A 23,726-nucleotide genomic window follows, 5' to 3' on the forward strand; every position below is an offset into this window, starting at 1 on the left:
TAAATGTTAGGGTTGCGGGTAGCCTAGTGGTTAGGGAGGCAGGTAGCCTAGTGGTTAGGGCGGCAGGTAGCCTAGTGGTTAGGGCGGCAGGTAGCCTAGTGGTTAGGGCGGCAGGTAGCCTAGTGGTTAGGGCGGCAGGTAGCCTAGTGCTTAGGGAGGCAGGTAGCCTAGTGGTTAGGGCGTAGGGCCAGTAACCGAAAAGTTTATGGATCAAATCTCCAAGCTGACAAGGTAAAAAATCTGTCACTCTGCCCCTGAACAAGGCAGTTAACCCACTGTTCACTGGTAGGCTGTCATTGTTGTTAAGAATTTGTTAACTGACTTGCCTAGTTAAATAAATGTAAAATAAATAAAACAAATCCTAAAATAAAAAGATGAATAGCACAGTGGTTGGCAGGGATACAGTAGGAAAGAGCAACAGAAGAGAGGTGAAAGGACTAGACAAGAGGATATGGAAATAGAGCAATAAAGAGGGGAGAGGGGATGAGATGAGAGAAAAATAGACTGGGGAGCAGAGAATAGAGTGAGACAGAGAGGGAGAAAACCACAGAAGAGATGGACAATGGTAGGCGGGGAGAGGAAAAGGGGAGGTGGAGAGGAAAGAAGGGGAATAGATGAGGATGAGAGATGCTCCAGTACTGACAGTCTCTGCAGGATGTCTGGTGTACCACACAGCCAGAGCCAGGTTCTCCTAACTGGGTCACTGTCCTCACCTTCCGTGCATCCCTGGAGAGGGGTGTCTGAGCTGTCTGAGCAGCTGACTTTGAGCTGGCCTCCTCTCAACCCTGACCCCTTCTTTCAGCCTCTCCATCACAGAATTTAAGTACCCCAAACCCCATAGGACCCACTACTTTACCCCTCTCTCAACCCCCACCCCACTCACCCTCTGAAAGGCAAGACCAATTGCTCTTACCACTTTCTCTCCTCAAAAATCTATATGTATAAACACCAGATTAATGTACACAAGATATACTAAGAATGATATGTACAACAGTCGATGTATTAGAGGGGGCTATGTCAAAATTCCAGTATATAAATACGCAGTGCAAAACCATATAGCAAAATGGATAGAATTGCAGGAAATTAGCATCCGGTCCAGAGTCTGGAATATAACTATATACAGTTGAAGTCGGAAGTTTACATACACCTTAGCCAAATACATTTAAACTCAGTTTCACAATTCCTGACATTTAATCCTGGTAAAAATTCTCTGTTTTAGGTCAGTTAGGATCACCACTTTATTTTAAGAATGTGAAATGTCAGAATAATAGTAGAGAGAATGATTTATTTCAGCTTTTATTTCTTTAATCACATTCCCAGTGGGTCAGACGTTTGCATACACTCAATTAGTATTTGATAGCATTGCCTTTAAATTGTTTAACTTGGGCCAAACATTGCAGGTAGCCTTCCACAAGCTTCCCACAATAAGTTGGGTGAATGTTGGCCCATTCCTCCTGGCAGAGCTGGTGTAACTGAGTCAGGTTTGTAGGCCTCCTTGCTCGCACACATTTTTTCAGTTCTGCCCACAAATTTTCTATAGGATTGAGGTCAGGGCTTTGTGATGGCCATTCCAATACCTTGACTTTGTTGTCCTTAAGCCATTTTGCCACAACTTTGGAAGTATGCTTGGGGTCATTGTCCATTTGGAAGACCCATTTGCGACCAAGCTTTAACTCCAGACTGATGTCTTGAGATGTTGCTTTAATATATCCACATAATTTTCTCTCCTCATGATGCCATCTAGTTTGAGAAGTGCACCAGTCCCTCCTGCAGCAAAGCACCCCCACAACATGATACTACCATCCCCATGCTTCACGGTTGGGATGGTGTTCTTCGGCTTGCAAGCTTCTCCCTTTTTCCTCCAAACATATTGATGGTCATTATGGCCAAACAGTTCTATTTTTGTTTCATCAGACCAGAGGACATTTCTCCAAAAAGTGCGATCTTTGTCCCCATGTGCAGTTTCAAACCGTTGTCTGGCTTTTTTAATGGTGGTTTTGGAGCAGTGACTTCTTCCTTGCTGAGTGGCCTTTCAGGTTATGTCGATATAGAACTCGTTTTACTGTGGATATAGATACTTTTGTACCTGTTTCCTCCAGCATCTTCACAAGGTCGTTTGCTGTTGCTCTGGAATTGATTTGCACTTTTCGCACCAAAGTACGTTATCTCTAGGAGACAGAACGCGTCTCCTTCCTGAGCAGTATGACGGCTGCATGGTCCCATGGTGTTTATACTTGCATACTATTGTTTGTACAGATGAACATGGTACCTTCAGGCGTTTGGAAATTGCTCCCAAGGATGACCCAGACTTGCAGAGGTCTACAATTGTTTTTCTGAGGTCTTGGCTGATTTCTTTTGATTTTCACATTATGAAAATCAAGCAAAGAGGCACTGAGTTTGAAGGTAGGCCTTGAAATACATCGACAGGTACACCTCCAATTGACTCAAATGATAACAATTAGCCTATCAGAAGCTTCTAAAGCCATGACATCATTTTCTGGAATTTTCCAAGCTGTTTAAAGGCACAGTCAACTTAGTGTATGTAAACTTCTGACCCACTGGAATTGTGATACAGTGAATGATAAGTTAAATAATCTGTCTGTGAACAATTGTTGGAGAAATTACTTGTGTCATGCACAAAGTAGATGCCCTAACCGACTTGCCAAAAGTATAGTTTGTTAACAATAAATTTGTGGAGTGGTTGAAAAACGAGTTTTAATGATTCCAACCTAAGTGTATGTAAACTTCCGACTTCAACTGTATGTATGTGAATGGTGTGTAAAGACAATATGGACAGTTTGTGAATAGAAAAGGTGTGTACAACAGTAGTTATATAGGATGAGTCATGACTAGAATACAGTATATACTGTACATATAAAGTGGGTAAAATGTTATGTAAACATTATTAACCTTTTACTGCAAATCTACTTTGAAACAAAAGTATACACCTCACACGCATGGTTATGGGCTTTAAAAAAATAAGACACCTGTACCATGTCAGATAAAATTTACGTTCAAATGTATTACATTTTGAGTTTGCATCCCAATATTTACACTTTATATACGTCACAGAAGACTGAAATATAACAAAATTGTTTGACATAGAAACACCGGATTTTCTGAGAGTTTTTCAAATAATGTTTATTAATTAATTATGAAATAATGAAAAATATGAATAACATTCCACCCATTAGGCCACTAGGTCATATGACTACAGGAAAGGGGTCTACAGTGACTAATGTTCAATGACTCTATGTACATATGGCAGCAGTCAATAAGGTGCAGGCTAGAGTACCGGCAGGCTAGAGTACCGGCAGGCTAGAGTACCGGCAGGCTAGAGTACCGGCAGGCTAGAGTACCGGCAGGCTAGAGTAGTGACAGTGTCTAAGGTTCAGGGCAGGGTACTGGGCGGAGGCTGGCTAGTAATGACTGTTTATCAGTCTCTCGGTTCCAGCTTTAAAGCACCTGTGATGTCTCCACCTTCTACATGGTAGCGGGGTGAACAAGCCGTGCCTCGGGTGGCTGAGTTCCTTGATGATCTTCTTGGCGTTCCTGTGACACCGGGTGCTGTAGATGTCCTGGAAGAAAGGCAGTGTGCCCCCAGTGATGCGTTGGGTCAGATATCCATGGTTCTGATGTTTCAGTCTCCTGGAGCAGGGTGCTTGATGCCACACCAGTGTTGTGGGGTTTGATCCCTCCTGCTGGGCCACATCCACTGATAATGAACTACAAGTCATCATCATCATAATTTGTGATGGATGTCTGATGCTTGATTGGCTCCCCATGGCTGTGCCTCAGATCCAGAAAGACGGGGCATCACACAGTCCTTCTCCCACAGCCCCAGGGGCCCAGGCTATGAGGATTACAATGTGTTAAAGCCTGTTCCCACTGACAATGACTCATACAGCCTAATGATACCAGCGCCCATTACCAGACTTCTAGTGGTGCTAATTGCCTACTGTCTGGTTTCATACGGAGTTGCCAGATTACCCTGGCAGTGATTGAATGGGTAAACGAGCAGCCTTTCTGGGAGGGTAGGAGTCTTTATGTCTGTATGATGGTGAATGTGCGCTTCTCTGTGACTGCTTATGTTTTCATGAGTAGGAATATGTGTGTGTGTGTGTGTGTGTGTGTGTGTGTGTGTGTGTGTGTGTGTGTGTGTGTGTGTGTGTGTGTGTGTGTATGCAAAATAGACTTGCATACACAGAAGCCCTCTGGATGGATGCACAGGCACACACGAGGGTCTCTATACAAGTATCATACACAGTCACAAACAAATAGCTGCATGTGCACACACACACATACCCATCCACCTGCCCTTACACACAAAGGCTCAGCTTGAGTTCCTGTGCCCTTTTGTCCCAGTACTGATATATTATTTACCTGACAATAAACAGATCCGGAAGACAGATGGGAAGGAACGTGTGTGTATGTGTAGGTGTGTGTAGGTGTGTGTATGTATAGATGTGTGTGTGTGTGTGTGCGCGCACATGCACTCACCTGTGTGTGTGTTCGTGCAGGAGTTTCTGTAAGAGGAAATGTCAATGCCACAGGAAAGGAAAACGTTTGCTCTCAGGGCGAGCGCAAGATCCTTTCAGGTTAGATGAGTTATCTCAGAAGTACTTCTCACTACTTTCTCTTTTCTACTCTTTCCATTCTCTTTTTATCTTCTCTCTCGCATCTCATCTTTTTCATGTTCTCTTCTTTTATTATGTTCTGTTATCTTTTCATTATCTGCTACCTCCATTCTAGAAAAAGAAAAGCTGTTAAGTTGGGGCGGCAGGTAGCCTAGTGGTTAGAGCGTTGGACTAGTAACCGAAAGGTTGCAAGATTGAATCCCCGAGCTGACAAGGTAAAAATCTGTCGTTCTGCCTCTGAATAAGGTAGTTAACCAACTGTTCCTAGGCTGTCATTGTAAATAAGAATTTGTTCTTAACTGACTTGCCTAGTTAAGTAAAGGAAAAATGAAGTTGTTGAACAGTGGATTTTGGAATTGACCCTCTATCTAAATGTATCACATCCTTGCTGTGTCTCTGCATATCAGTAAGACGTGGACCAGGTCAGTCATGTCACTTGTCACCGTACTTTAAAACCTCATGGCTAAGCAAGACTAGCACCTCTGTGGCTGTGCTCTGTGATTCTGACTCAAGTGACAGTTGTCACTCAGTGTTGTCATCAAAATGCCTTCCCCCTGTCTGTAAAAATCTTCTACTTGTCAGTTTATGGTTCATATTCCTCCACCACTCCGTTCTGCCTCTTCTGTCTTGCTGAAATCAGAAGTGGTGTGTGTTGTGTAACAGAACCGCATTGATCAGCTGTTAACAATACTGTAGAGAAGAGAGGGTGAGAGTTTGGGAGATCATTTTGCAAGAAAGGGATAGAGACAGAGGAGAAAGAAGGAAACAGAGTTGTTTTTAAACTGATGTGATTGTACAGGGTTATGCAATGAACAAATCAAATGAAGGGCATGTGAGGGCTCTTCTGCCCTGAAAACAACTCAGGTCAAAAGGAGAGAGAGAGCGAGAGCGACAGCGAGCGAGAGAGCGAAGGAAAGAGAATGTCACAGTTCCCCCCCCGGTCTGTGACCAGGAGGACATGGTTGTACGTTTGTGTTTGACAGTTGGGCAAGGCGACAGAGAGAGTTTCCTGTTTCCTGTTTTCATTCAGTTGTCTAGATGTAGATGCTGCAGCAGTAAGCACCTCTGTGACAAAATTCATATTGGATGAAAATGTGCACACTTGATTAGAGGTGAGCGAACGGTCATTAATACACATATTTATACATAGAAACAGAGCACCTTATATATACCATGTTAGTGTAGAATAAGGAACCGGCAAGCTCAACTCAGTATTTCTGGTAGCTAGATCTGTGATCTTTGATTAACGAAAGCAACCCTTGTTGCAAATACTGCAGTACATAGATACATAATTAATGGGATTTCATTCTTCCAATACTTAAAAAAGACACCTTCCTTCCTTGAAGTACTCACTGATCTGATGGTAAACAAGAAGTGAAAGCAGTGTCCACTTTCTTTCATCTATCCAGTCAGATGATCTGTTATTACTTCCAGGAACCATCCTATCTTTTGAAACAGGGTTAATGCCGAGAGGAAGGAAGGAGCAATGAAGCATAGGATTCTGGGAGTTGGCCTGCTTTTCATGCTGTGTGTAGCAGGTGTTCTCCCTGGCTAGGACCATGGAAACTGGGATGTGTGTGTGTGTGTGTGTGTGTGTGTGTGTTATTTTCATTTCATCATGGGAGCCCATTGAGACCAGGGTCTCATTTTCAATGGTGCCCTGAAGACAACAAATTCAACACGAACACCCCCCCATCACAATACATTTGTAGAGTTAATCAAAACAGATCAAATTCTCATTTAACATTAGACTCCTAAACTGCCCAGCGGCACAATGGAATCAAGACGCAGGGAGTTCTTTACGTTATTCAAAAACTGAAGGCAGATTTACCTTATTCGGTGGAGATCCCACAAAAAAATACTAACATATGCCGTGGGGAGAGGCTGATTTAGGGGAAAAGTGTGTGTGTGTGTGTGTTCGTGCATGCATGCATTTGTGCGTCGTGTGTGCTGTCTTTGTCTGTAAACTGTTGCTGGGCAAAATAATGAGAATTAGACAAACACCATTCGTTTTTTGACACGAAAGATGAAGTGTTGATTTGCTTTCCCCTAACTCAGCCTCTGCCCACTGCATATGTTAGCACTTTTTGCAGACAGTCGCACACTGTGTCTGTACATAGTCAATGGTAGGCTTCGAGGGGACTACTACAGTAGGTACACCTACAGCTCATCCCTCGGTAGTACTGTAGATTACTTTATCACTGACCTCAACCCAGAGTCTCTCAGAGCATTCTCATTCAGCACACTGACACCCCTATCAGATCCCAGCAAAATCCCAGTCTACTGAACAGTGCAGTACTGAATCATGCGAAATCAAAGCCGAAATAACTGCCTACTATTAAAAAATGCTATAGATGGAAGGAGTGTGGTGTAGAAACCTACCAAAAAACAATGGGCAACAACAAATTAAATCCATTTTAGACAACTTGGTTTGATGAAGAATGCAAAAACCTAAGAAAGAGAATTGAGAAACCCATCCAACCAAGAAAACCTGAGCCTTCACTATGGTGAAACACTAAAACAGTACAGAAATACTCAAAGGAAAAAGAAGGAACAGCACTTCAGAAAACAGCCCAATGTAATCGAAGAATCCATAAAATCTAAACACTTCTGGGAAAATTGGAACATACTTTAGAGCTACAGTATCTATCCAAAATGGAGATGTATGGATAAACCATTTCAACATTATTTTTGGCCCTATAACAAAGAACAAACAGCAAAAACATATACACGATCAATTACAAATCTTAGAATCAGCTATTAAAGACTGCCAGAACCCACTGGATTCTCCAATTACACTGAATAACTACAGGACACAATACAAACCTTCCAACCCAAAAAAGGCCTGTGGCGTTGATGGTATCCTAAATGAAATGATAGAATATACAGAACACAAATTTCAATATTGCGAAACGTAAACTCTTTAACATAATCCACAGCTCGGCATCTTCCCCAATATTTGGAACCAAGGAATAATCACAATCCACAAAAGTAGAGACAAATTCGACCCCAATAGCTACTGTGGGATAGGTGGCATGTAGCCTAGTGGTTAGAGCATTGGACTAATAACCAAAAGGTTGCAAGATCAAATCTCTGAGCTGACAAGGAAAAAATCTGTGGTTCTGCCCCTGAACAAGGCAGTTAACCCACTGTCATTGAAAATAAGATGTTTTTCTTAACTGACTTGCCTAGTTAAATAAAGGTACAAAAAAAAATGCATAAACAGCAACCTTGGGAAAATCTTCTGCATAATCATTAACAGCAGACTCCTCAGTGAAAAAAAATGTCCTGAGCAAATGGCAAATTAGCTTTTTATCAAATTACTGTACGACAGACCACGTATTCACCCTGCACACCCTAATTGATAAACAAACAAATAAAAACAATGCTTTGTTGATTTCAAAAAAGCCTTTGACTCAATTTGGCAGGAGGGTCTGCTATAGAATTTGATGGAAAGTGGTATTGGTGAAAAAACATACAACATTATAACATCCATGTACACAAACAACAAGTTTGCGGTTTAAATTGGCAAAAAACAGATTTCTTTCCTCAGGGCTGTGGGGTGAGACAGGGATGCAGCTTGAGCTCCACCCTCTTCAACATATATATCATCGAATTGGCGAGGGCACTAGAATCATCTGCAACACCCTGCCTCACCCTACTAAAATCTGAAGTCAAATGTCTACTGTTTGCTGATGATCTGGTGCTTCTGTCCCCAACCAAGGAGGTTCTACAGCAGTACCTAGATCTTCTGCACAGATCTGGGCCCTGTTTCAAAAAAGGCCCAGTTGCCAGGACCACAATACAAGTTCCATCTTGACACCGTTGTCCTAGAGCACACAAAAACTATACCTAACTCGGCCTAAACATCAGCACTACAGGTAACTTCTACAAAGCTGTGAACAATTTGAGAGACATGGCATGAAGGGCCTTTTCCACCATCAAACGGAACATAAAATTTGACTTCCCAATTAGGATCTGGCTAAAAATACTTGAATCAGTTATAGAACCTATTGCCTTCTACGGTTGTGAGGTCTGGGATCTGATCACCAACCAAGAATTCACTGCATGCAGAATTCTGCAAAAACACGTAAAACACCAAATAATGCATGCAGAGCAGAAATAGGACGATAATTACCAAAATCCAGAAAAGAGCTGTTAAATTCTACAAACACTTAAAAGGAAGCGACTCCCGAACCTTCCATAACAAAGCCATCACCTACAGAGAGGTGAACCTAGAGAATAATTGACTCAGAAAGCTGGTACTGGGGCTCTGTTCACAAACACAGACAGACCCTACAGAGCCCCAGGACAGCAACGCAATTAGACCCAAACAAATTATGAGAAAACAAAAAGATCATTACTTGACACATTGGAAAGAACTAACCCAAAAACAAAGCAACCTGGAATGCGACTTGGCCCTAAACAGAGAGTACACAGTGGCAGAATACCTGACCACTGTGACTGACCCAAACTTAAGGAAAGCTTTGACTATGTACAGACCTGGCTCTAGAGAGAAGACAGGCAATGTGCCCACTGCCCACAAAATGAGGTGGAAACTGAGCTACACTTCCTGACCTACTTCAAAAATGTATGACCATATTAGAGACACATATTTCCCTCAGATTACATAGACCCACAAATAATTCAAAAATAAATCAAATTTTGATCAACTCCAATATCTATTAGGTGAAATACCAATGTGTGCCATCAAATCAGGAATATTTTTGACCTGTTGCTACAAGAAATGGGCAACCAGTGAAGAACAAACACCATTGTGAATACAAACTATATTTATCTGTCTATTTATTTTCCCTTTTGTACTACAACAATTTTCACATTGTTACAACACTGTACATAGCCATAATATAACATTTGAAATATCTCTTTTTTTTGTGAGTAATGTTTACTGTTAATTTCTGATTGTTTATTATTTATTCCACTTGCTTTTTAATGTAAACACGTTCCTCATGCCAATAAAGCCCTTTGATATGATTTGAATAGAAATCAGTCACCACTGTGCACAGATTATCCATCACGGTGTACCTCATCTTCCACCATTCACTCACTGTTGTCAGATGCTTTCCTTTTGGAATATCCAAAGATTCCTAGAACTTCACACACATTCGCTTTCCCCCCGGGCTCTGGAGTTTGGAGTTTTCCGGATCACACTCAACCCTCCCATCAGTTCATGAAAGCGGAAGTTTTCTTGGTTTTCTTCCCTGTCTCCGAGCTGTTGAATATTTTAATGTGTTGTTAGGAATCAGGAACGATGAATTATGGAGGAGCTCCAACTGAGACCGGAATGGAAAGTCAACTTTAAAGTATAGATGTAAGACTACTTAAAGGCAAGTACAGTCAGGTCCATAATTATTGGCACCCTTGATAAAGATTACCAAAAAATACTTTTTATAGCCCTCAGAACAGCCTCAATGCGTCGGGCATGGACTTTACAAGATGTCGAAAGCGTTCCATAGAGATGCTGTCCCATGTTGACTCCAATGCTTCCCACAGTTGTGTCAAGTTGGCTGGATGTCTTTTGGGTGGTGGACCATTCTTGATACACATGGTAAACTGTTGGCCGTGAAAAACCCAGCAGCGTTGCAATACTTGATACACTCAAACCAGTGCACCTGGCACCTACAGTACTACCATACCCCATTCAAAGGTTCTTAAATATTTTGTCTTGCCCATTTACCCTCTGAATGTCACACACACAGTCATTTACATTTACATTTAAGTCATTTAGCAGACGCTCTTATCCAGAGCGACTTACAAAATGGTGCATTCACCTTATGATATCCAGTGGAACAACCACTTTACAATAGTGCATCTAAATCTTTTAAGGGGGGGGGTTAGAAGGATTACTTTATCCTATCCTAGGTAGTCCTTAAAGAGGTGGGGTTTCAGGTGTCTCCGGAAGGTGGTGATTGACTCCGCTGTCCTGGCGTCGTGAGGGAGCTTGTTCCACCATTGGGGTGCCAGAGCAGCGAACAGTTTTGACTGGGCTGAGCGGGAACTGTGCTTCCTCAGAGGTAGGGGGGCCAGCAGGCCAGTGGTGGATGAACGCAGTGCCCTTGTTTGGGTGTAGGGCCTGATCAGAGCCTGAAGGTATGGAGGTGCCGTTCCCTTCACAGCTCCGTAGGCAATCACCATGGTCTTGTAGCGGATGCGAGCTTCAACTGGAAGCCAGTGGAGAGAGCGGAGGAGCGGGGTGACGTGAGAGAACTTGGGAAGGTTGAACACCAGACGGGCTGCGGCGTTCTGGATGAGTTGTAGGCGTTTAATGGCACAGGCAGGGAGCCCAGCCAACAGCGAGTTGCAGTAATCCAGACGGGAGATGACAAGTGCCTGGATTAGGACCTGCGCCGCTTCCTGTGTGAGGCAGGGTCGTACTCTGCGAATGTTGTAGAGCATGAACCTACAGGATCGGGTCACCGCCTTGATGTTAGTGGAGAACGACAGGGTGTTGTCCAGGATCACGCCAAGGTTCTTAGCACTCTGGGAGGAGGACATAAGGGAGTTGTCAACCGTGATGGCGAGATCATGGAACGGGCAGTCCTTCCCCGGGAGGAAGAGCAGCTCCGTCTTGCCGAGGTTCAGCTTGAGCTGGTGATCCGTCATCCACACTGATATGTCTGACAGACATGCAGAGATGCGATTCGCCGCCTGGTTATCAGAAGGGGGAAAGGAGAAGATTAATTGTGTGTCGTCTGCATAGCAATGATAGGAGAGACCATGTGAGGATATGACAGAGCCAAGTGACTTGGTGTATAGCGAGAATAGGAGAGGGCCTAGAACAGAGCCCTGGGGGACACCAGTGGTGAGAGCGCATGGTGCGGAGACAGATTCTCGCCACGCCACCTGGTAGGAGCGACCTGTCAGGTAGGACGCAATCCAAGCGTGGGCCGCGCCGGAGATGCCCAACTCGGAGAGGGTGGAGAGGAGGATCTGATGGTTCACAGTATCAAAGGCAGCAGATAGGTCTAGAAGGATGAGAGCAGAGGAGAGAGAGTTAGCTTTAGCAGTGCGGAGAGCCTCCGTGACACAGAGAAGAGCAGTCTCAGTTGAATGCCCAGTCTTGAAACCTGACTGATTAGGATCAAGAAGGTCATTCTGAGAGAGATAGCAGGAGAGCTGGCCAAGGACGGCACGTTCAAGAGTTTTGGAGAGAAAAGAAAGAAGGGATACTGGTCTGTAGTTGTTGACATCGGAGGGATCGAGTGTAGGTTTTTTTCAGAAGGGGTGCAACTCTCGCTCTCTTGAAGACGGAAGGGACGTAGCCAGCGGTCAAGGATGAGTTGATGAGCGAGGTGAGGAAGGGGAGAAGGTCTCCGGAAATGGTCTGGAGAAGAGAGGAGGGGATAGGGTCAAGTGGGCAGGTTGTTGGGCGGCCGGCCGTCACAAGACGCGAGATTTCATCTGGAGAGAGAGGGGAGAAAGAGGTCAAAGCACAGGGTAGAGCAGTGTGAGCAGGACCAGCGGTGTCGTTTGACTTAGCAAACGAGGATCGGATATCGTCAACCTTCTTTTCAAAATGGTTGACGAAGTCATCCGCAGAGAGGGAGGAGGGGGGGAGGGGGAGGAGGATTCAGGAGGGAGGAGAAGGTAGCAAAGAGCTTCCTAGGGTTAGAGGCAGATGCTTGGAATTTAGAGTGGTAGAAAGTGGCTTTAGCAGCAGAGACAGAAGAGGAGAATGTAGAGAGGAGTGAGTGAAAGGATGCCAGGTCCGCAGGGAGGCGAATTTTCCTCCATTTCCGCTCGGCTGCCCGGAGCCTTGTTCTGTGAGCTCGTAGTGAGTCGTCGAGCCACGGAGCAGGAGGGGAGGACCGAGCCGGCCTGGAGGATAGGGGACAGAGAAAATCAAAGGATGCAGAAAGGGAGGAGAGGAGGGTTGAGGAGGCAGAATCAGGAGATAGGTTGGAGAAGGTTTGAGCAGAGGGAAGAGATGATAGGATGGAAGAGGAGAGAGTAGCGGGAGAGAGAGAGCGAGGGTTGGGACGGCGCAATACCATCCGAGTAGGGGCAGAGTGAGAAGTGTTGGATGAGAGCAAGAGGGAAAAGGATACAAGGTAGTGGTCGGAGATTTGGAGGGGAGTTGCAATGAGATTAGTGGAAGAACAGCATCTAGTAAAGATGAGGTCAAGCGTATTGCCTGCCTTGTGAGTAGGGGGGGAAGGTGAGAGGGTGAGGTCAAAAGAGGAGAGGAGTGGAAAGAAGGAGGCAGAGAGGAATGAGTCAAAGGTAGACGTGGGGAGGTTAAAGTCACCCAGAACTGTGAGAGGTGAGCCATCCTCAGGAAAGGAACTTATCAAGGCGTCAAGCTCATTGATGAACTCTCCAAGGGAACCTGGAGGGCGATAAATGATAAGGATGTTAAGCTTGAAAGGGCTGGTAACTGTGACAGCATGGAATTCAAATGAGGAGATAGACAGATGGGTCAGGGGAGAAAGAGAGAATGTCCACTTGGGAGAGATGAGGATTCCAGTGCCACCACCCCGCTGCTCTCGGGGTATGCGAGAACACGTGGGCAGACGAAGAGAGAGCAGTAGGAGTAGCAGTGTTATCTGTGGTAATCCATGTTTCCGTCAGCGCCAGGAAGTCTAGGGACTGGAGGGTAGCATAGGCTGAGATGAACTCAGCCTTGTTGGCTGCAGACCGGCAGTTCCAGAGGCTGCCGGAGACCCGGAGACAATCCATGTCTCAATTGTCTCAAGGCATAAAAAAAATCTTTCTTTAACCTGTCTCCTCCCCTTTATCTACACTGATTGAAGTGGATTTAACAGGTGACATCAATAAGGGATCATAGCTTTCACCTGGATTCACCTGTTCAGTCTGTCATGGAAAGAGCAGGTGTTCCTAATGTTTTGTACACTCAGTGTATAACTCAGTATTTGTATAAATAAATTATACAAATACTGAGCTATATTGTATGTGTCACGGCTGTCGTCGGGAATAGAGGACCAAAACGCAGCAGGGACATGAATACTCATCTTCTTTTATTAGGGAAAGAAGGAAAAAAACAAAACGTATACAAAACACAAACGAACTAGACAGTCTTGTCAGGCACACTCAGCCCCCAAAAAACCAACCAAAAAAAATATATAAATCTCCCACAACACCAAACCAAACAATACCCATATATAGGACTCTCAATCAGAGGCAACGAGAAAGCACCTGCCTCCAATTGAGAGTCCAACCCCCCCATCAACCTAAACATAGAAATACAACAAACCAGAAAGAACATAGAAATACAAAACATAGAACATAGACCAAAACCCGGAAATAATAAATAAAACACCCTACTACATACACCACCACCCCGAAACACATAAACAAAATACCCTCTGCCACGTCCTGGCCAAACTACAATAGCAAATAATCCCTAAACTGGTCAGGACGTGACAGTATGCTAAAAAAATTGGGACATGATTTTATACTAATACAATTGCTCAGAGAACAACATTTTGTTAAACAAGTAATAAAAGAGATCTAAAAAAGATAGGGGTCTAAATTATTGGCAACCCTGTTTTCAATACGCCAGCACCGTCACCTTCTGAGGATAATGATACTGAGCCTTATTCTAAAATGTTTTATGAGATTGGAGAACATGTTGGGAGGGATTTTAGACTGTACCTCCATGCAGAATCTTTCTAGATCCTTGATATCCTTCGTCTGCTCTTATGGACTGCCTCTTCAATTCAAACCACAGGTTTTCAATGGGGTTCAAGTCCTGAGACTGAAATGCCATTGCAAAATGTACATTTTGTGGTCAATTAAGCATTTCTTTGTGGATTTTGATTAATGCGTGGGGTTATTGGCTTGCTGAAAGATCCACTTGCGGCCAAGTGTCAGCCTCCTGGCAGAGGCAACCAGGTTTTTGGCTAAAATGTCCTCATACTGAGTGAAGTTAATGATGCTGTTTACCTTAACAAGGGCAATCGGACCAGTGGAAGCAAAATAGCCCCATAACATCAAAGATGCACCACCATATTTTATCGTAGCTTTGAGGTATTTTTCTGCTTCTGCTTCCGTTTTTCAACGCTAAATCCACCACTGGTATGTGTGGAGTTTGATAAACGGCATTGGCACTTGGATTGGGACCAACGCTATGGTCCGATGACATGAAAATAGAGCTCTTTGGCCACGCACACCAATGGTGAGTTTGGCGTTGAAAAACGGAAGCATACTGTTGAACTCGGAAGTTTACATACACCTTAGCCAAATACATTTAAACTCAGTTTTTCACAATTCCTGACGTTTAATCCTAGTAAGAATTCTATGTCTTTTGTCAGTTAGGATCACCACTTTATTTTAAGAATGTGAAATGTCAGAATAATAGTAGAGAGAATGATTTAATTCAGCTTTTATTTCTTTCATCACATTCCCAGTAGGTCAGAAGTTTACATACACTCAATTAGTATTTGGTTGCATTGCCTTTAAATTGTTTAACTTGGGTCAAACGTTTCGGGTAGCCTTCCACAAGCTTTCCACAATAAGTTGGGTGAATTTTGGCCTATTCTTCCTGACAGAGCTGGTGTAACTGAGTCAGGTTTGTAGGCCTTGCTCGCACACACTTTTTCAGTTCTACCCACAAATTTTCTATGGGATTGAGATCGGGGCTTTGTGATAGCCACTCCAATACCTTGACTTTATTGTCCTTAAGCCACATACTTTTCCATCCTCATGATGCCATCTATTTTGTGAAGTGCACCCCCACAACATGATGCTGCCACCCCCATGCTTCACAGTTGGGATGGTGTTCTTTGGCTTGCAAGCCTCCCCATTTTTCCTCCAAACATATTGATGGTCATTATGGCCAAACAGTTCTATTTTTGTTTCATCAGACCAGAGGACATTTCTCCAAAAAGTACGATCTTTGTCCCCATGTGCAGTTGCAAACCGTAGTCTGGCTTTTTTATGGCGGTTTTGGAGCAGTGGCTTCTTCCTTGCTGAGCGGCCTTTCAGTTACGTCGATATAGGACTCGTTTTACTGTGGATATAGATACTTAGTACCTGTTTCCTCCAGTACTTCACAAGGTCCTTTGCTGTTGTTCTGGGATTGATTTGCACTTTTCGCACCAAAGTATGTTCAAATCAAATCACATTTATTTATATAGCCCTTCTTACATCAGCTGATATCTCAAAGTGCTGTACAGAAACCCAGCCTAAAACCCCAAACAGCAAGTAATGCAGGTGTAGAAGCACGGTGGCTAGGGAAAACTCCCTAGAAAGGCCAAAACCTAGGAAGAAACCTAGAGAGGAACCCGGCTATGAGGGGTGGCCAGTCCTCTTCTGGCTGTGCCGGGTGGAGATTATAACAGAACATGGCCAAGATGTTCAAATGTTCATAAATGACCAGTATGGTCAAATAATAATAATCACAGTAGTTGTCGAGGGTGCAACAAGTCAGCACCTCAAGAGTAAATGTCAGTTGGCTTTTCATAGCCGATCATTGAGAGTATCTCTACCGCTCCTGCTGTCTCTAGAGAGTTGAAAACAGTAGGTCTGGGACAGGTAGCGCGTCCGGTGAACAGGTCAGGGTTCCATAGCCGCAGGCAGAACAGTTGAAACTGGAGCAGCAGCACGGCCAGGTGGACTGGGGACAGCAAGGAGTCATCATGCCAGGTAGTCCTGAGGCATGGTCCTAGGGCTCAGGTCCTCCGAGAGAGAGAGAGAAAGAAAGAAAGAGAGAAAGGGAGAATTAGAGAGAGCATACTTAAATTCACATTGTTTCCATTGTGTTTATACTTGCGTACTATTGTTTGTACAGATGAACGTTGTACCTTCAGGCGTTTGAACCAGACTTGTGGAGGTCTACAATTTCTTTTCTGAGGTCTTGGCTGATTTCTTTTGATTTTCCCATGATGTCAAGCAAAGAGGCACTGAGTTTGAAGGTAGGCCTTGAAATACATCCACAGGTACACCTCCAATTCACTCAAATGATGTCAATTAGCCTATCAGAAGCTTCTAAAGCCATGACATAATTGTGATACAGTGAATTATAAGTGAAATAATCTGTCTGTAAACAATTGTTGGAAAAATTACTTGTGTCATGCACAAAGTAGATGTCCTAACTGACTTGCCCAAACTATAGTTTGTTAACAAGAAATTTGTGGAGTGGTTGAAAAACTAGTTTTAATGACTCCAACCTAAGTGTATGTAAACTTCGGACTTCAACTGTATGTAGAAAAGTACCTCATACCTACAGTAAAATATGGTGGTGGATATTTTATGTTATGGGGCTATTTTGCTTCCACTGGTCCTAGAGCCCTAGATGTTTTTTAAATTACTTGTTCTCTGAGCAATTGTATTAGTATAAAATAATATAATAAACCCGTTTTGGAGCATGCAATATAGCTTATTTTATACTCTCTTTTTTTGTTAATCTTTATCAAGAGTGACAATAATTATGGACCTGACATATCTAGAATTGACTAGAATAGCACGTAGGAGATGTAGCTGTGTTGCATTGCCATTGTTCTATTCATGACAATCCTTAGCTACAGTGTATGTGCATCACCAGTGTAACAATACCTGCTTAATTCAACTGAGAAGGGTAATGTAGATGTAAAATAAAGATCAGGTGAAGTGTGTGTCCACTCCATCTATTCACTTTCTATGTTGACGTGGCTAATACCTTTGTTGTCATTCTCTCTCTCTCTCCCTCCAGCTCCACACTAAGAGTCCAGAGACTGAAGAGATAATCACCAGGAAAGGATCCTTCCAGAACACACATAGGGATCTAATCTGCAGAGAGTGTGTGTGTGTGAGGAGGCCGTGTGGTGTTTGTTCTTAACCCCCTCCACCCCTCCACTCCTTACCCACAATCGTGTTCTCCAACCTCCCTTACCCCCTGACCCCTAACCCCCAGCCATGATGTCGGGGAAGGGGAAGGCTAGCCCGCGTCACCGGCCATGGTCCGTGTACCGGGCTAACACCTTTGACCTCTCAGCTGAGATGATGGGGCTGACTCTGGCAGGTAAGGGCCATGTTACCATAGTTACCATAGTAACAGTATTCCTGTATGTTTGCCCACTGAAAATAAGTATGTGCATAAACTTGCCTTGTTTGTCGCTGTAGTTGTAAAAAAATAATAATAATAATATCTTGTGTTCTTGTAGGTAACAGTCAGGACCCAGATGAGCCAGTGCTGGAGTTCAGCCTGGGTGAGTGATGTTGCTGAAGTCATCTTCTCACTCCGGTTCAATTGTCTTTGATATTTACAACAGTACCAGGGTTTCCGTTAGCGGTTAATAGCCGGCTTTTGTCCAGTTAAAAAAATTGAAAAACCCATAAATAAAATTGCTGCTGGTCAATTGTCAGGGTCCCATTACGAAATTATACTTTTTAGCCTATTCATTGATGGAAATACCAGTCGATGGAAATACATTTGACTGGTCATGGTTATCGGTCTATAGGTTAATTTGCATGATTTAATGGAATTAAATTGCCGCATGTACAGTATATTTGTTATGTAGGCTATCTTATTTATCACACGCTGTCAGACAGCGCAAGAGCTGCTGCTGCTGCAACAACTTGTGGTGCTTTCAAGACAACTGTAAACTCTGAAAAATAAAAGGTCAAATCGTGATGTCAGTGATGTTCAGGTAGGAAAGTCGGCGCTCTAGAAAGAGGCCTGAATGTTTTAATACATATTATGAGGCATGTCTTAACTTTCTTCAAAGTAGCCATTTAGATCTCCTCTTTTTCTAAATTTGTAACGAATATTTTCATCTCTGTCACATGAAACCGCTCGAATGTGCAGTGCCCTTTTGACAACAGTGTTTTGCTGCTAATTGCATTATGGAACAAACACCCGCACGTAGCCTACTGCCTTGTGCGCATTGCTGCGCTTATATTGTGAAGAAATAATACTTTATCAACATTTTAAGCTAAACGTTCTCATCTGTTACATCAGACTTTTGCTAGGCCAACTGGTTGTATGAATTTTGAATCTGTCCCAGAGTTTGGAATAAACAATATCTTTCTCGACAAGCTGATCAATAGAATAAGTAGCCTAAACTTTTCTACTATAGTAGATTGACATTTTGCTGTTTGTTACGTGTTGTTGGCTGAGGAAAAGTAAGTGTGGCGCCGAAGAACATGGCTGAGGTTTTACATTCTCCCAACCAATTGTGCTATTTTGTTTGTTTTTTGAGTAACTTATTTTTGTACTTATTTTGTACATAATGTTGCTGCTACTGTCTCTTATGACTGAAAATAACTTCTGGACATCAGAACAGCGATTACTCACCGCGGACTGGAACAAACTTTTTCCTTTAACGAGTCCAACGAGAAGGATATACTGCTTTCACTGGAACAGACCCATGAAGACCCATGAAGAAAAGACGCAGGAAAAGGGGCCGCAGATCGAGTAAACTCCCACTGCCATTCGTTCTTCTTGCTAACGTGCAATCACTGGAAAATAAAATGTATGACGTACGATTAAGATTATCCTACCGTGACATTAAAAACTGTAATATCTTATGTTTCACCGAGACGTGGCTGAACGACGATACGGATAATATAGAGCTGGCGGGATTTTCCATACACTGGCAGAACAGAGAAGCTATGTCTGGTAAGACGAGGGGTGGGGGTGTGTGATTATTTGTCAATAACAGCTGGTGCGCGATGTCTAATATTAAAGAAGTCTCGAGGTATTGCTCGCCTTAGGTAGAGTACCTAAGCTGTAGACCACACTATCTACTAAGAGAGTTCTCATCTATATTACTCGTAGCCGTCTATTTACCACCACAGAACGAAGCTGGCACTAAGACCGCTCTCAACCAACTCTATTAGGCCTTAACTGAGGACCCCTTCGAGATAAAATCCCATTAACGGGATTGGTTGGACAACAACCAGTGAGATAGCACGGCGCGAAATTCAAAAAAAGAAATCTCTAAATTAAAATTCAAGTATTATACGGCATTTTAAAGATACTCTTCTCGTTAATCCAACCACATTGTCCGATTTCAAAAAGGCTTTACGGTGAAAGCAAAACATTAGATTATCTTAGGATAGCACCTTAGCAAAAAAAAGAAAACAGCCATTTTCCAAGCACGGATAACCGTCACAAAACCAGATATACAGCTAAAATTAAGCACTAACCTTTGACAACATCAGATGACACTCCTAGGACATCATGTTAGACAATACATGCATTTTTTTGTTCAATCAAGTTCATATTTATATCCAAAAACCCCATTTTACATTGGCGCGTGACGTTCAGAAAATGTTTTCTCCCCATAACATCCGGTGAATGGGCACATCAATTTACAGAAATACTCATCATAAACGTTGACAATTATTTAAAGGATTATAGATAATCTACTCCTTTATGCAACCGCTTGGTCAGATTTCAAAATAACTTTACGGAGAAAGCACATTGTTCAATATTCTGAGTACAGAATTTAGCCTTCAATGCTAAGCTATACAGTTAGCCTACAACCACGGCGTCGACAAATCTCTAAAATATGTTCGAAATATTTTCTTACCTTTGCTGATCTTCGGCGGAATGCACTCGGAAGGACTCCCACTTCCACAAGAAATGTTCATTTGTTCTGCAAAGTCCATAATTTATGTCCAAATACCTCTGTTTTGTTGGCCCATCCAGAACACTTTACAATGCCATGAGGCGTGGGTGTAAATCCATAGACGAAAAGTTCAAAAGTTCCATTACCGTTTGTAGAAACATGTCAAACGATGTTTACAATCAATCTTTAGGGTATTTTTTTATGTAAAATTGCGATAATTTTCCAACCGGACAATGTCTCGTGGACGCGCATCACGAGACACCTGTCCTCAGACTGGCCACTGATTGACTGAGCCACAATTTTCTGCCCGGTAACAGGAGACGGATGTAACCAGTTTCTAAAGATTGTTGACAGCCAATGGAAGCCTTAGGAGGTGCAACGTAAACCCTATGTCACTGTAGTTTCTCAAGGGATTCAAAAGAAGAACTACATTTCTCATTTCTCCCACTTCCTGGTTCAATTTTGTCTCAGGTTTTTGCCTGCCATATGAGTTCTGTTATACTCACAGACACCATTCAAACAGTTTTAGAAACTTCAGAGTGTTTTCTATCCAAATCTACTAATAATATGCATATTCTATTTTCTGGGCCAGAGTAGTAACCTGTTTAAATTGGGTACGTTTTTCATCCGGCCGTGAAAATACTGCCCCCTAGCCCCAAGAGGCAAAGAAGAAAATGCAAAGAAGGTGCTCCTAGTGACCGGGGACTTTAATGCAGGCAAACTTAAATCAGTTTTACCAAATTTTTACCAGCATGTCACATGTGTAACCAGAGGAAAAAAATCCTAGACCACCTTAACTCTACACACAGAGATGCATGCAAAGCTCTCCCCCAACCTCCATTTGGCAAATCTGACCATAATTCTATCCTCCTGATTCATGCTTACAAGCAAAAACTAAAGCAGGAAGTACCAGTGATTCGCTCAATATGGAAGTGGTCAGATGACACGGATGCTACACTACAGGACTGTTTTGCTAGCACAGACTGGAATATGTTCCGGGATTCATCCAATGGCATTGAGGAGTATATCACTTCAGTCATCTGCTTCATCAATAAGTGCATCGACGATGTCGTCCCCACAGTGACCATACGTACATATCCCAACCAGAAGCCATGGATTACAGGCAACATCCGCACTGAGCTAAAGGCTAGAACTGCCGCTTTCAAGGAGCAGGAGACTAATCCGGACGTTTATAAGAAATCCCGCTATGCCTTCAGATGAACCATTAAACAAGCAAAGTGTCAATACAGGATTAAGATTGAATCCAACTACACCGGCTCTGATGCTCTTCGGATGTGGCAGGGCTTGAGATCTATTACGGACTACAAAGGGAACCCCAGACGCGAGCTGCCCAGTGACGCAAACCTACGCAATCTCAATCGCACTCCACACTACTCTTTCCCACTTGGACAAAAGGAACACCGATGTGAGAAAGCTGTTCATTGACTACAGCTCAGCTACAGCTCAGCGTTCAACACCATAGTGCCCACGAAGCTCATCACTAAGCTAAGGACTCTGGGACTAAACACCTCCCTCTGCAACTGGATCCTGGACTTCCTGACGGGCCGCCCCCAGGTGGTAAGAGTAGGCAACAACATGTCTGCCACGCTGATCCTTAACACTGGGGCCCCTCAGGGGTGTGTATTTAGTCCCCTCCTGTACTCCTTGTTCACCCATGACTGCGTGGCCAAACACAACTTCAACACCATCATTAAGTTTGCTGACGACACAACAGTGGTAGGCCTGATCACCGACAATGATGAGACAGCCTATAGGGAGGAGGTCAGAGACCTGGCACTGTGGTGCCAGCACAACAACCTCTTCCTCAATGTTTTAATTTTTTATTTCACCTTTATTTAACCAGGTAGGCCAGTTGAGAACAAGTTCTCATTTACAACTGTGACCTGGCCAAGATTAAGCAAAGCAGTGCGACAAAAACAACAACAGAGTTACACATAAACAAACTTAGTCAATAACACAATAGAAAAATCTATGTACAGTGTGTGCAAATGTAGAAGAGCAGGGAGGTAAGGCAAGAAATAGGCAATATAGGCAAAATAATTACAATTTAGCATTAACACTGGAGTGATAGATGTGCAGATGATGATGTGCAAGTAGAGATACTGGGGTGCAAAAGAGCAAGAGGATAAAGAATAATATGGGGATGAGGTAGTTGTGTGTGCTATTTACAGATTGGCTGTGTACAGGTACAGTAATTGGTAAGCTGCTCTGACAGCTGATGGTTAAAGTTAAAGAGGGAAAAATAAGACTCCAGCATCAGTGATTTTTGCAATTCGTTCCAGTCATTGGCATCAGAGAACTGGAAGGAAAGGCGGCCAAAGGAAGTGTTGGCTTTGGGGCTGACCAGTGAAATATACCTGCTGGAACGTGTGCTACGGGTGGGTGTTGCTATGGTGACCAGTGAGCTGAGATAAGGCGGGGCTTTACCTAGCAAAGACTTATAGATGACCTGGAGCCAGTGGGTTCGGCGACGAATATGTAATGAGGGCCAGCCAACGAGAGCATGCAGGTCGCAGTGGTGAGTAGTATATGGGGCTTTGGTGACAAAACGGATGGCACTGTGATAGACTACATCCAGTTTGCTGAGTAGAGTGTTGGGGGCTGTTTTGTAAATTACATAGCCGAAGTCAAGGATCGGTAGGATAGTCAGTTTTACGAGGGTATGTTTGGTAGCATGAGTGAAGGAGGCTTTGTTGCGAAATAGGAAGCCGATTCTAGATTTAATTTTGGATTGGAGATGCTTAATGTGAGTCTGGAAGGAGAGTTTACAGTCTAACCAGTGTCACGAACCGGCTCAAAGTTCGTAACAAAAGGGAGACAACGTGGAGATAAAGAATAACAAAATATATTTATTAACTGAAGTAAAGTAAATACAATTAACAATGGTGTGTGTGATCAGTAGTCAGTGGTGTAAGTGAGTGGTTGCGTGTATACATATGATCATGAGGGGTGTTGAAAGGTACCAACGCACACTGCTGCTACTCGCTGTTTATTATCTATGCAAAGTCACTTCACCCCTACTTACATGTACAAATTACCTCAACTAACCTGTACCCCCACTGACTCGGTACCGGTACCCGCTGTATATAGCCTCGTTATTGTTATTATGTTTTGTTACTTTTTATTATTATTTTTTACTTTAGTCTATTTGGTAAATATTTTCTTAACTCTTCCTGAACTGCACTGTTGGTTAAGGGCTTGTAAGTAAGCATTTCACGGTAATGTCTACACTTGTTGTATTCGGCGCATGTGAAAATTTGATTTGATTTGATTTCAGTCTAACATTTTCAAAGTGCACATATGAAATCGATAAGAAGGACCACACATCGTTGTATCCTCGACTTGCATGTTGTGTTAATATGAATTACCATATTCTAAATTTGATTTATGTCATTCTGAGCATTCTGGGCGGACGCCCTAACCAATGCATACGGATCCAGTAAATTTCTTAAATGTCCGGTCAATTAAAATGTTGCAGGTCAAATGGAAACCCTAAACAGTACCCATTGATTCTTGAAGTATAAAGCTTATA

General features: G+C 43.1%; 1 protein-coding gene across 5 annotated transcripts in view; it reads left to right on the plus strand.

Moving 5' to 3' along the window:
- LOC106581879 (inositol polyphosphate-4-phosphatase type I A) overlaps window positions 1-23,726 on the plus strand; it is a 103,497-nt gene that overhangs the window by 3,751 nt on the left and 76,020 nt on the right. For all 5 annotated transcript variants that reach the window (XM_045704573.1, XM_014164319.2, XM_045704574.1 and 2 more), the window contains exons 2-3: window positions 17,311-17,619; window positions 17,762-17,806. In XM_045704573.1, the coding sequence (XP_045560529.1) occupies window positions 17,514-17,619; window positions 17,762-17,806 (151 nt within the window). In that variant the 5' untranslated portion in view covers window positions 17,311-17,513. The remainder of the gene's footprint in view (window positions 1-17,310; window positions 17,620-17,761; window positions 17,807-23,726) is intronic.

The sequence above is a fragment of the Salmo salar genome, chromosome ssa21 (genome assembly GCF_905237065.1).
Source record: "Salmo salar chromosome ssa21, Ssal_v3.1, whole genome shotgun sequence".
Lineage (NCBI taxonomy): Eukaryota > Metazoa > Chordata > Actinopteri > Salmoniformes > Salmonidae > Salmo > Salmo salar.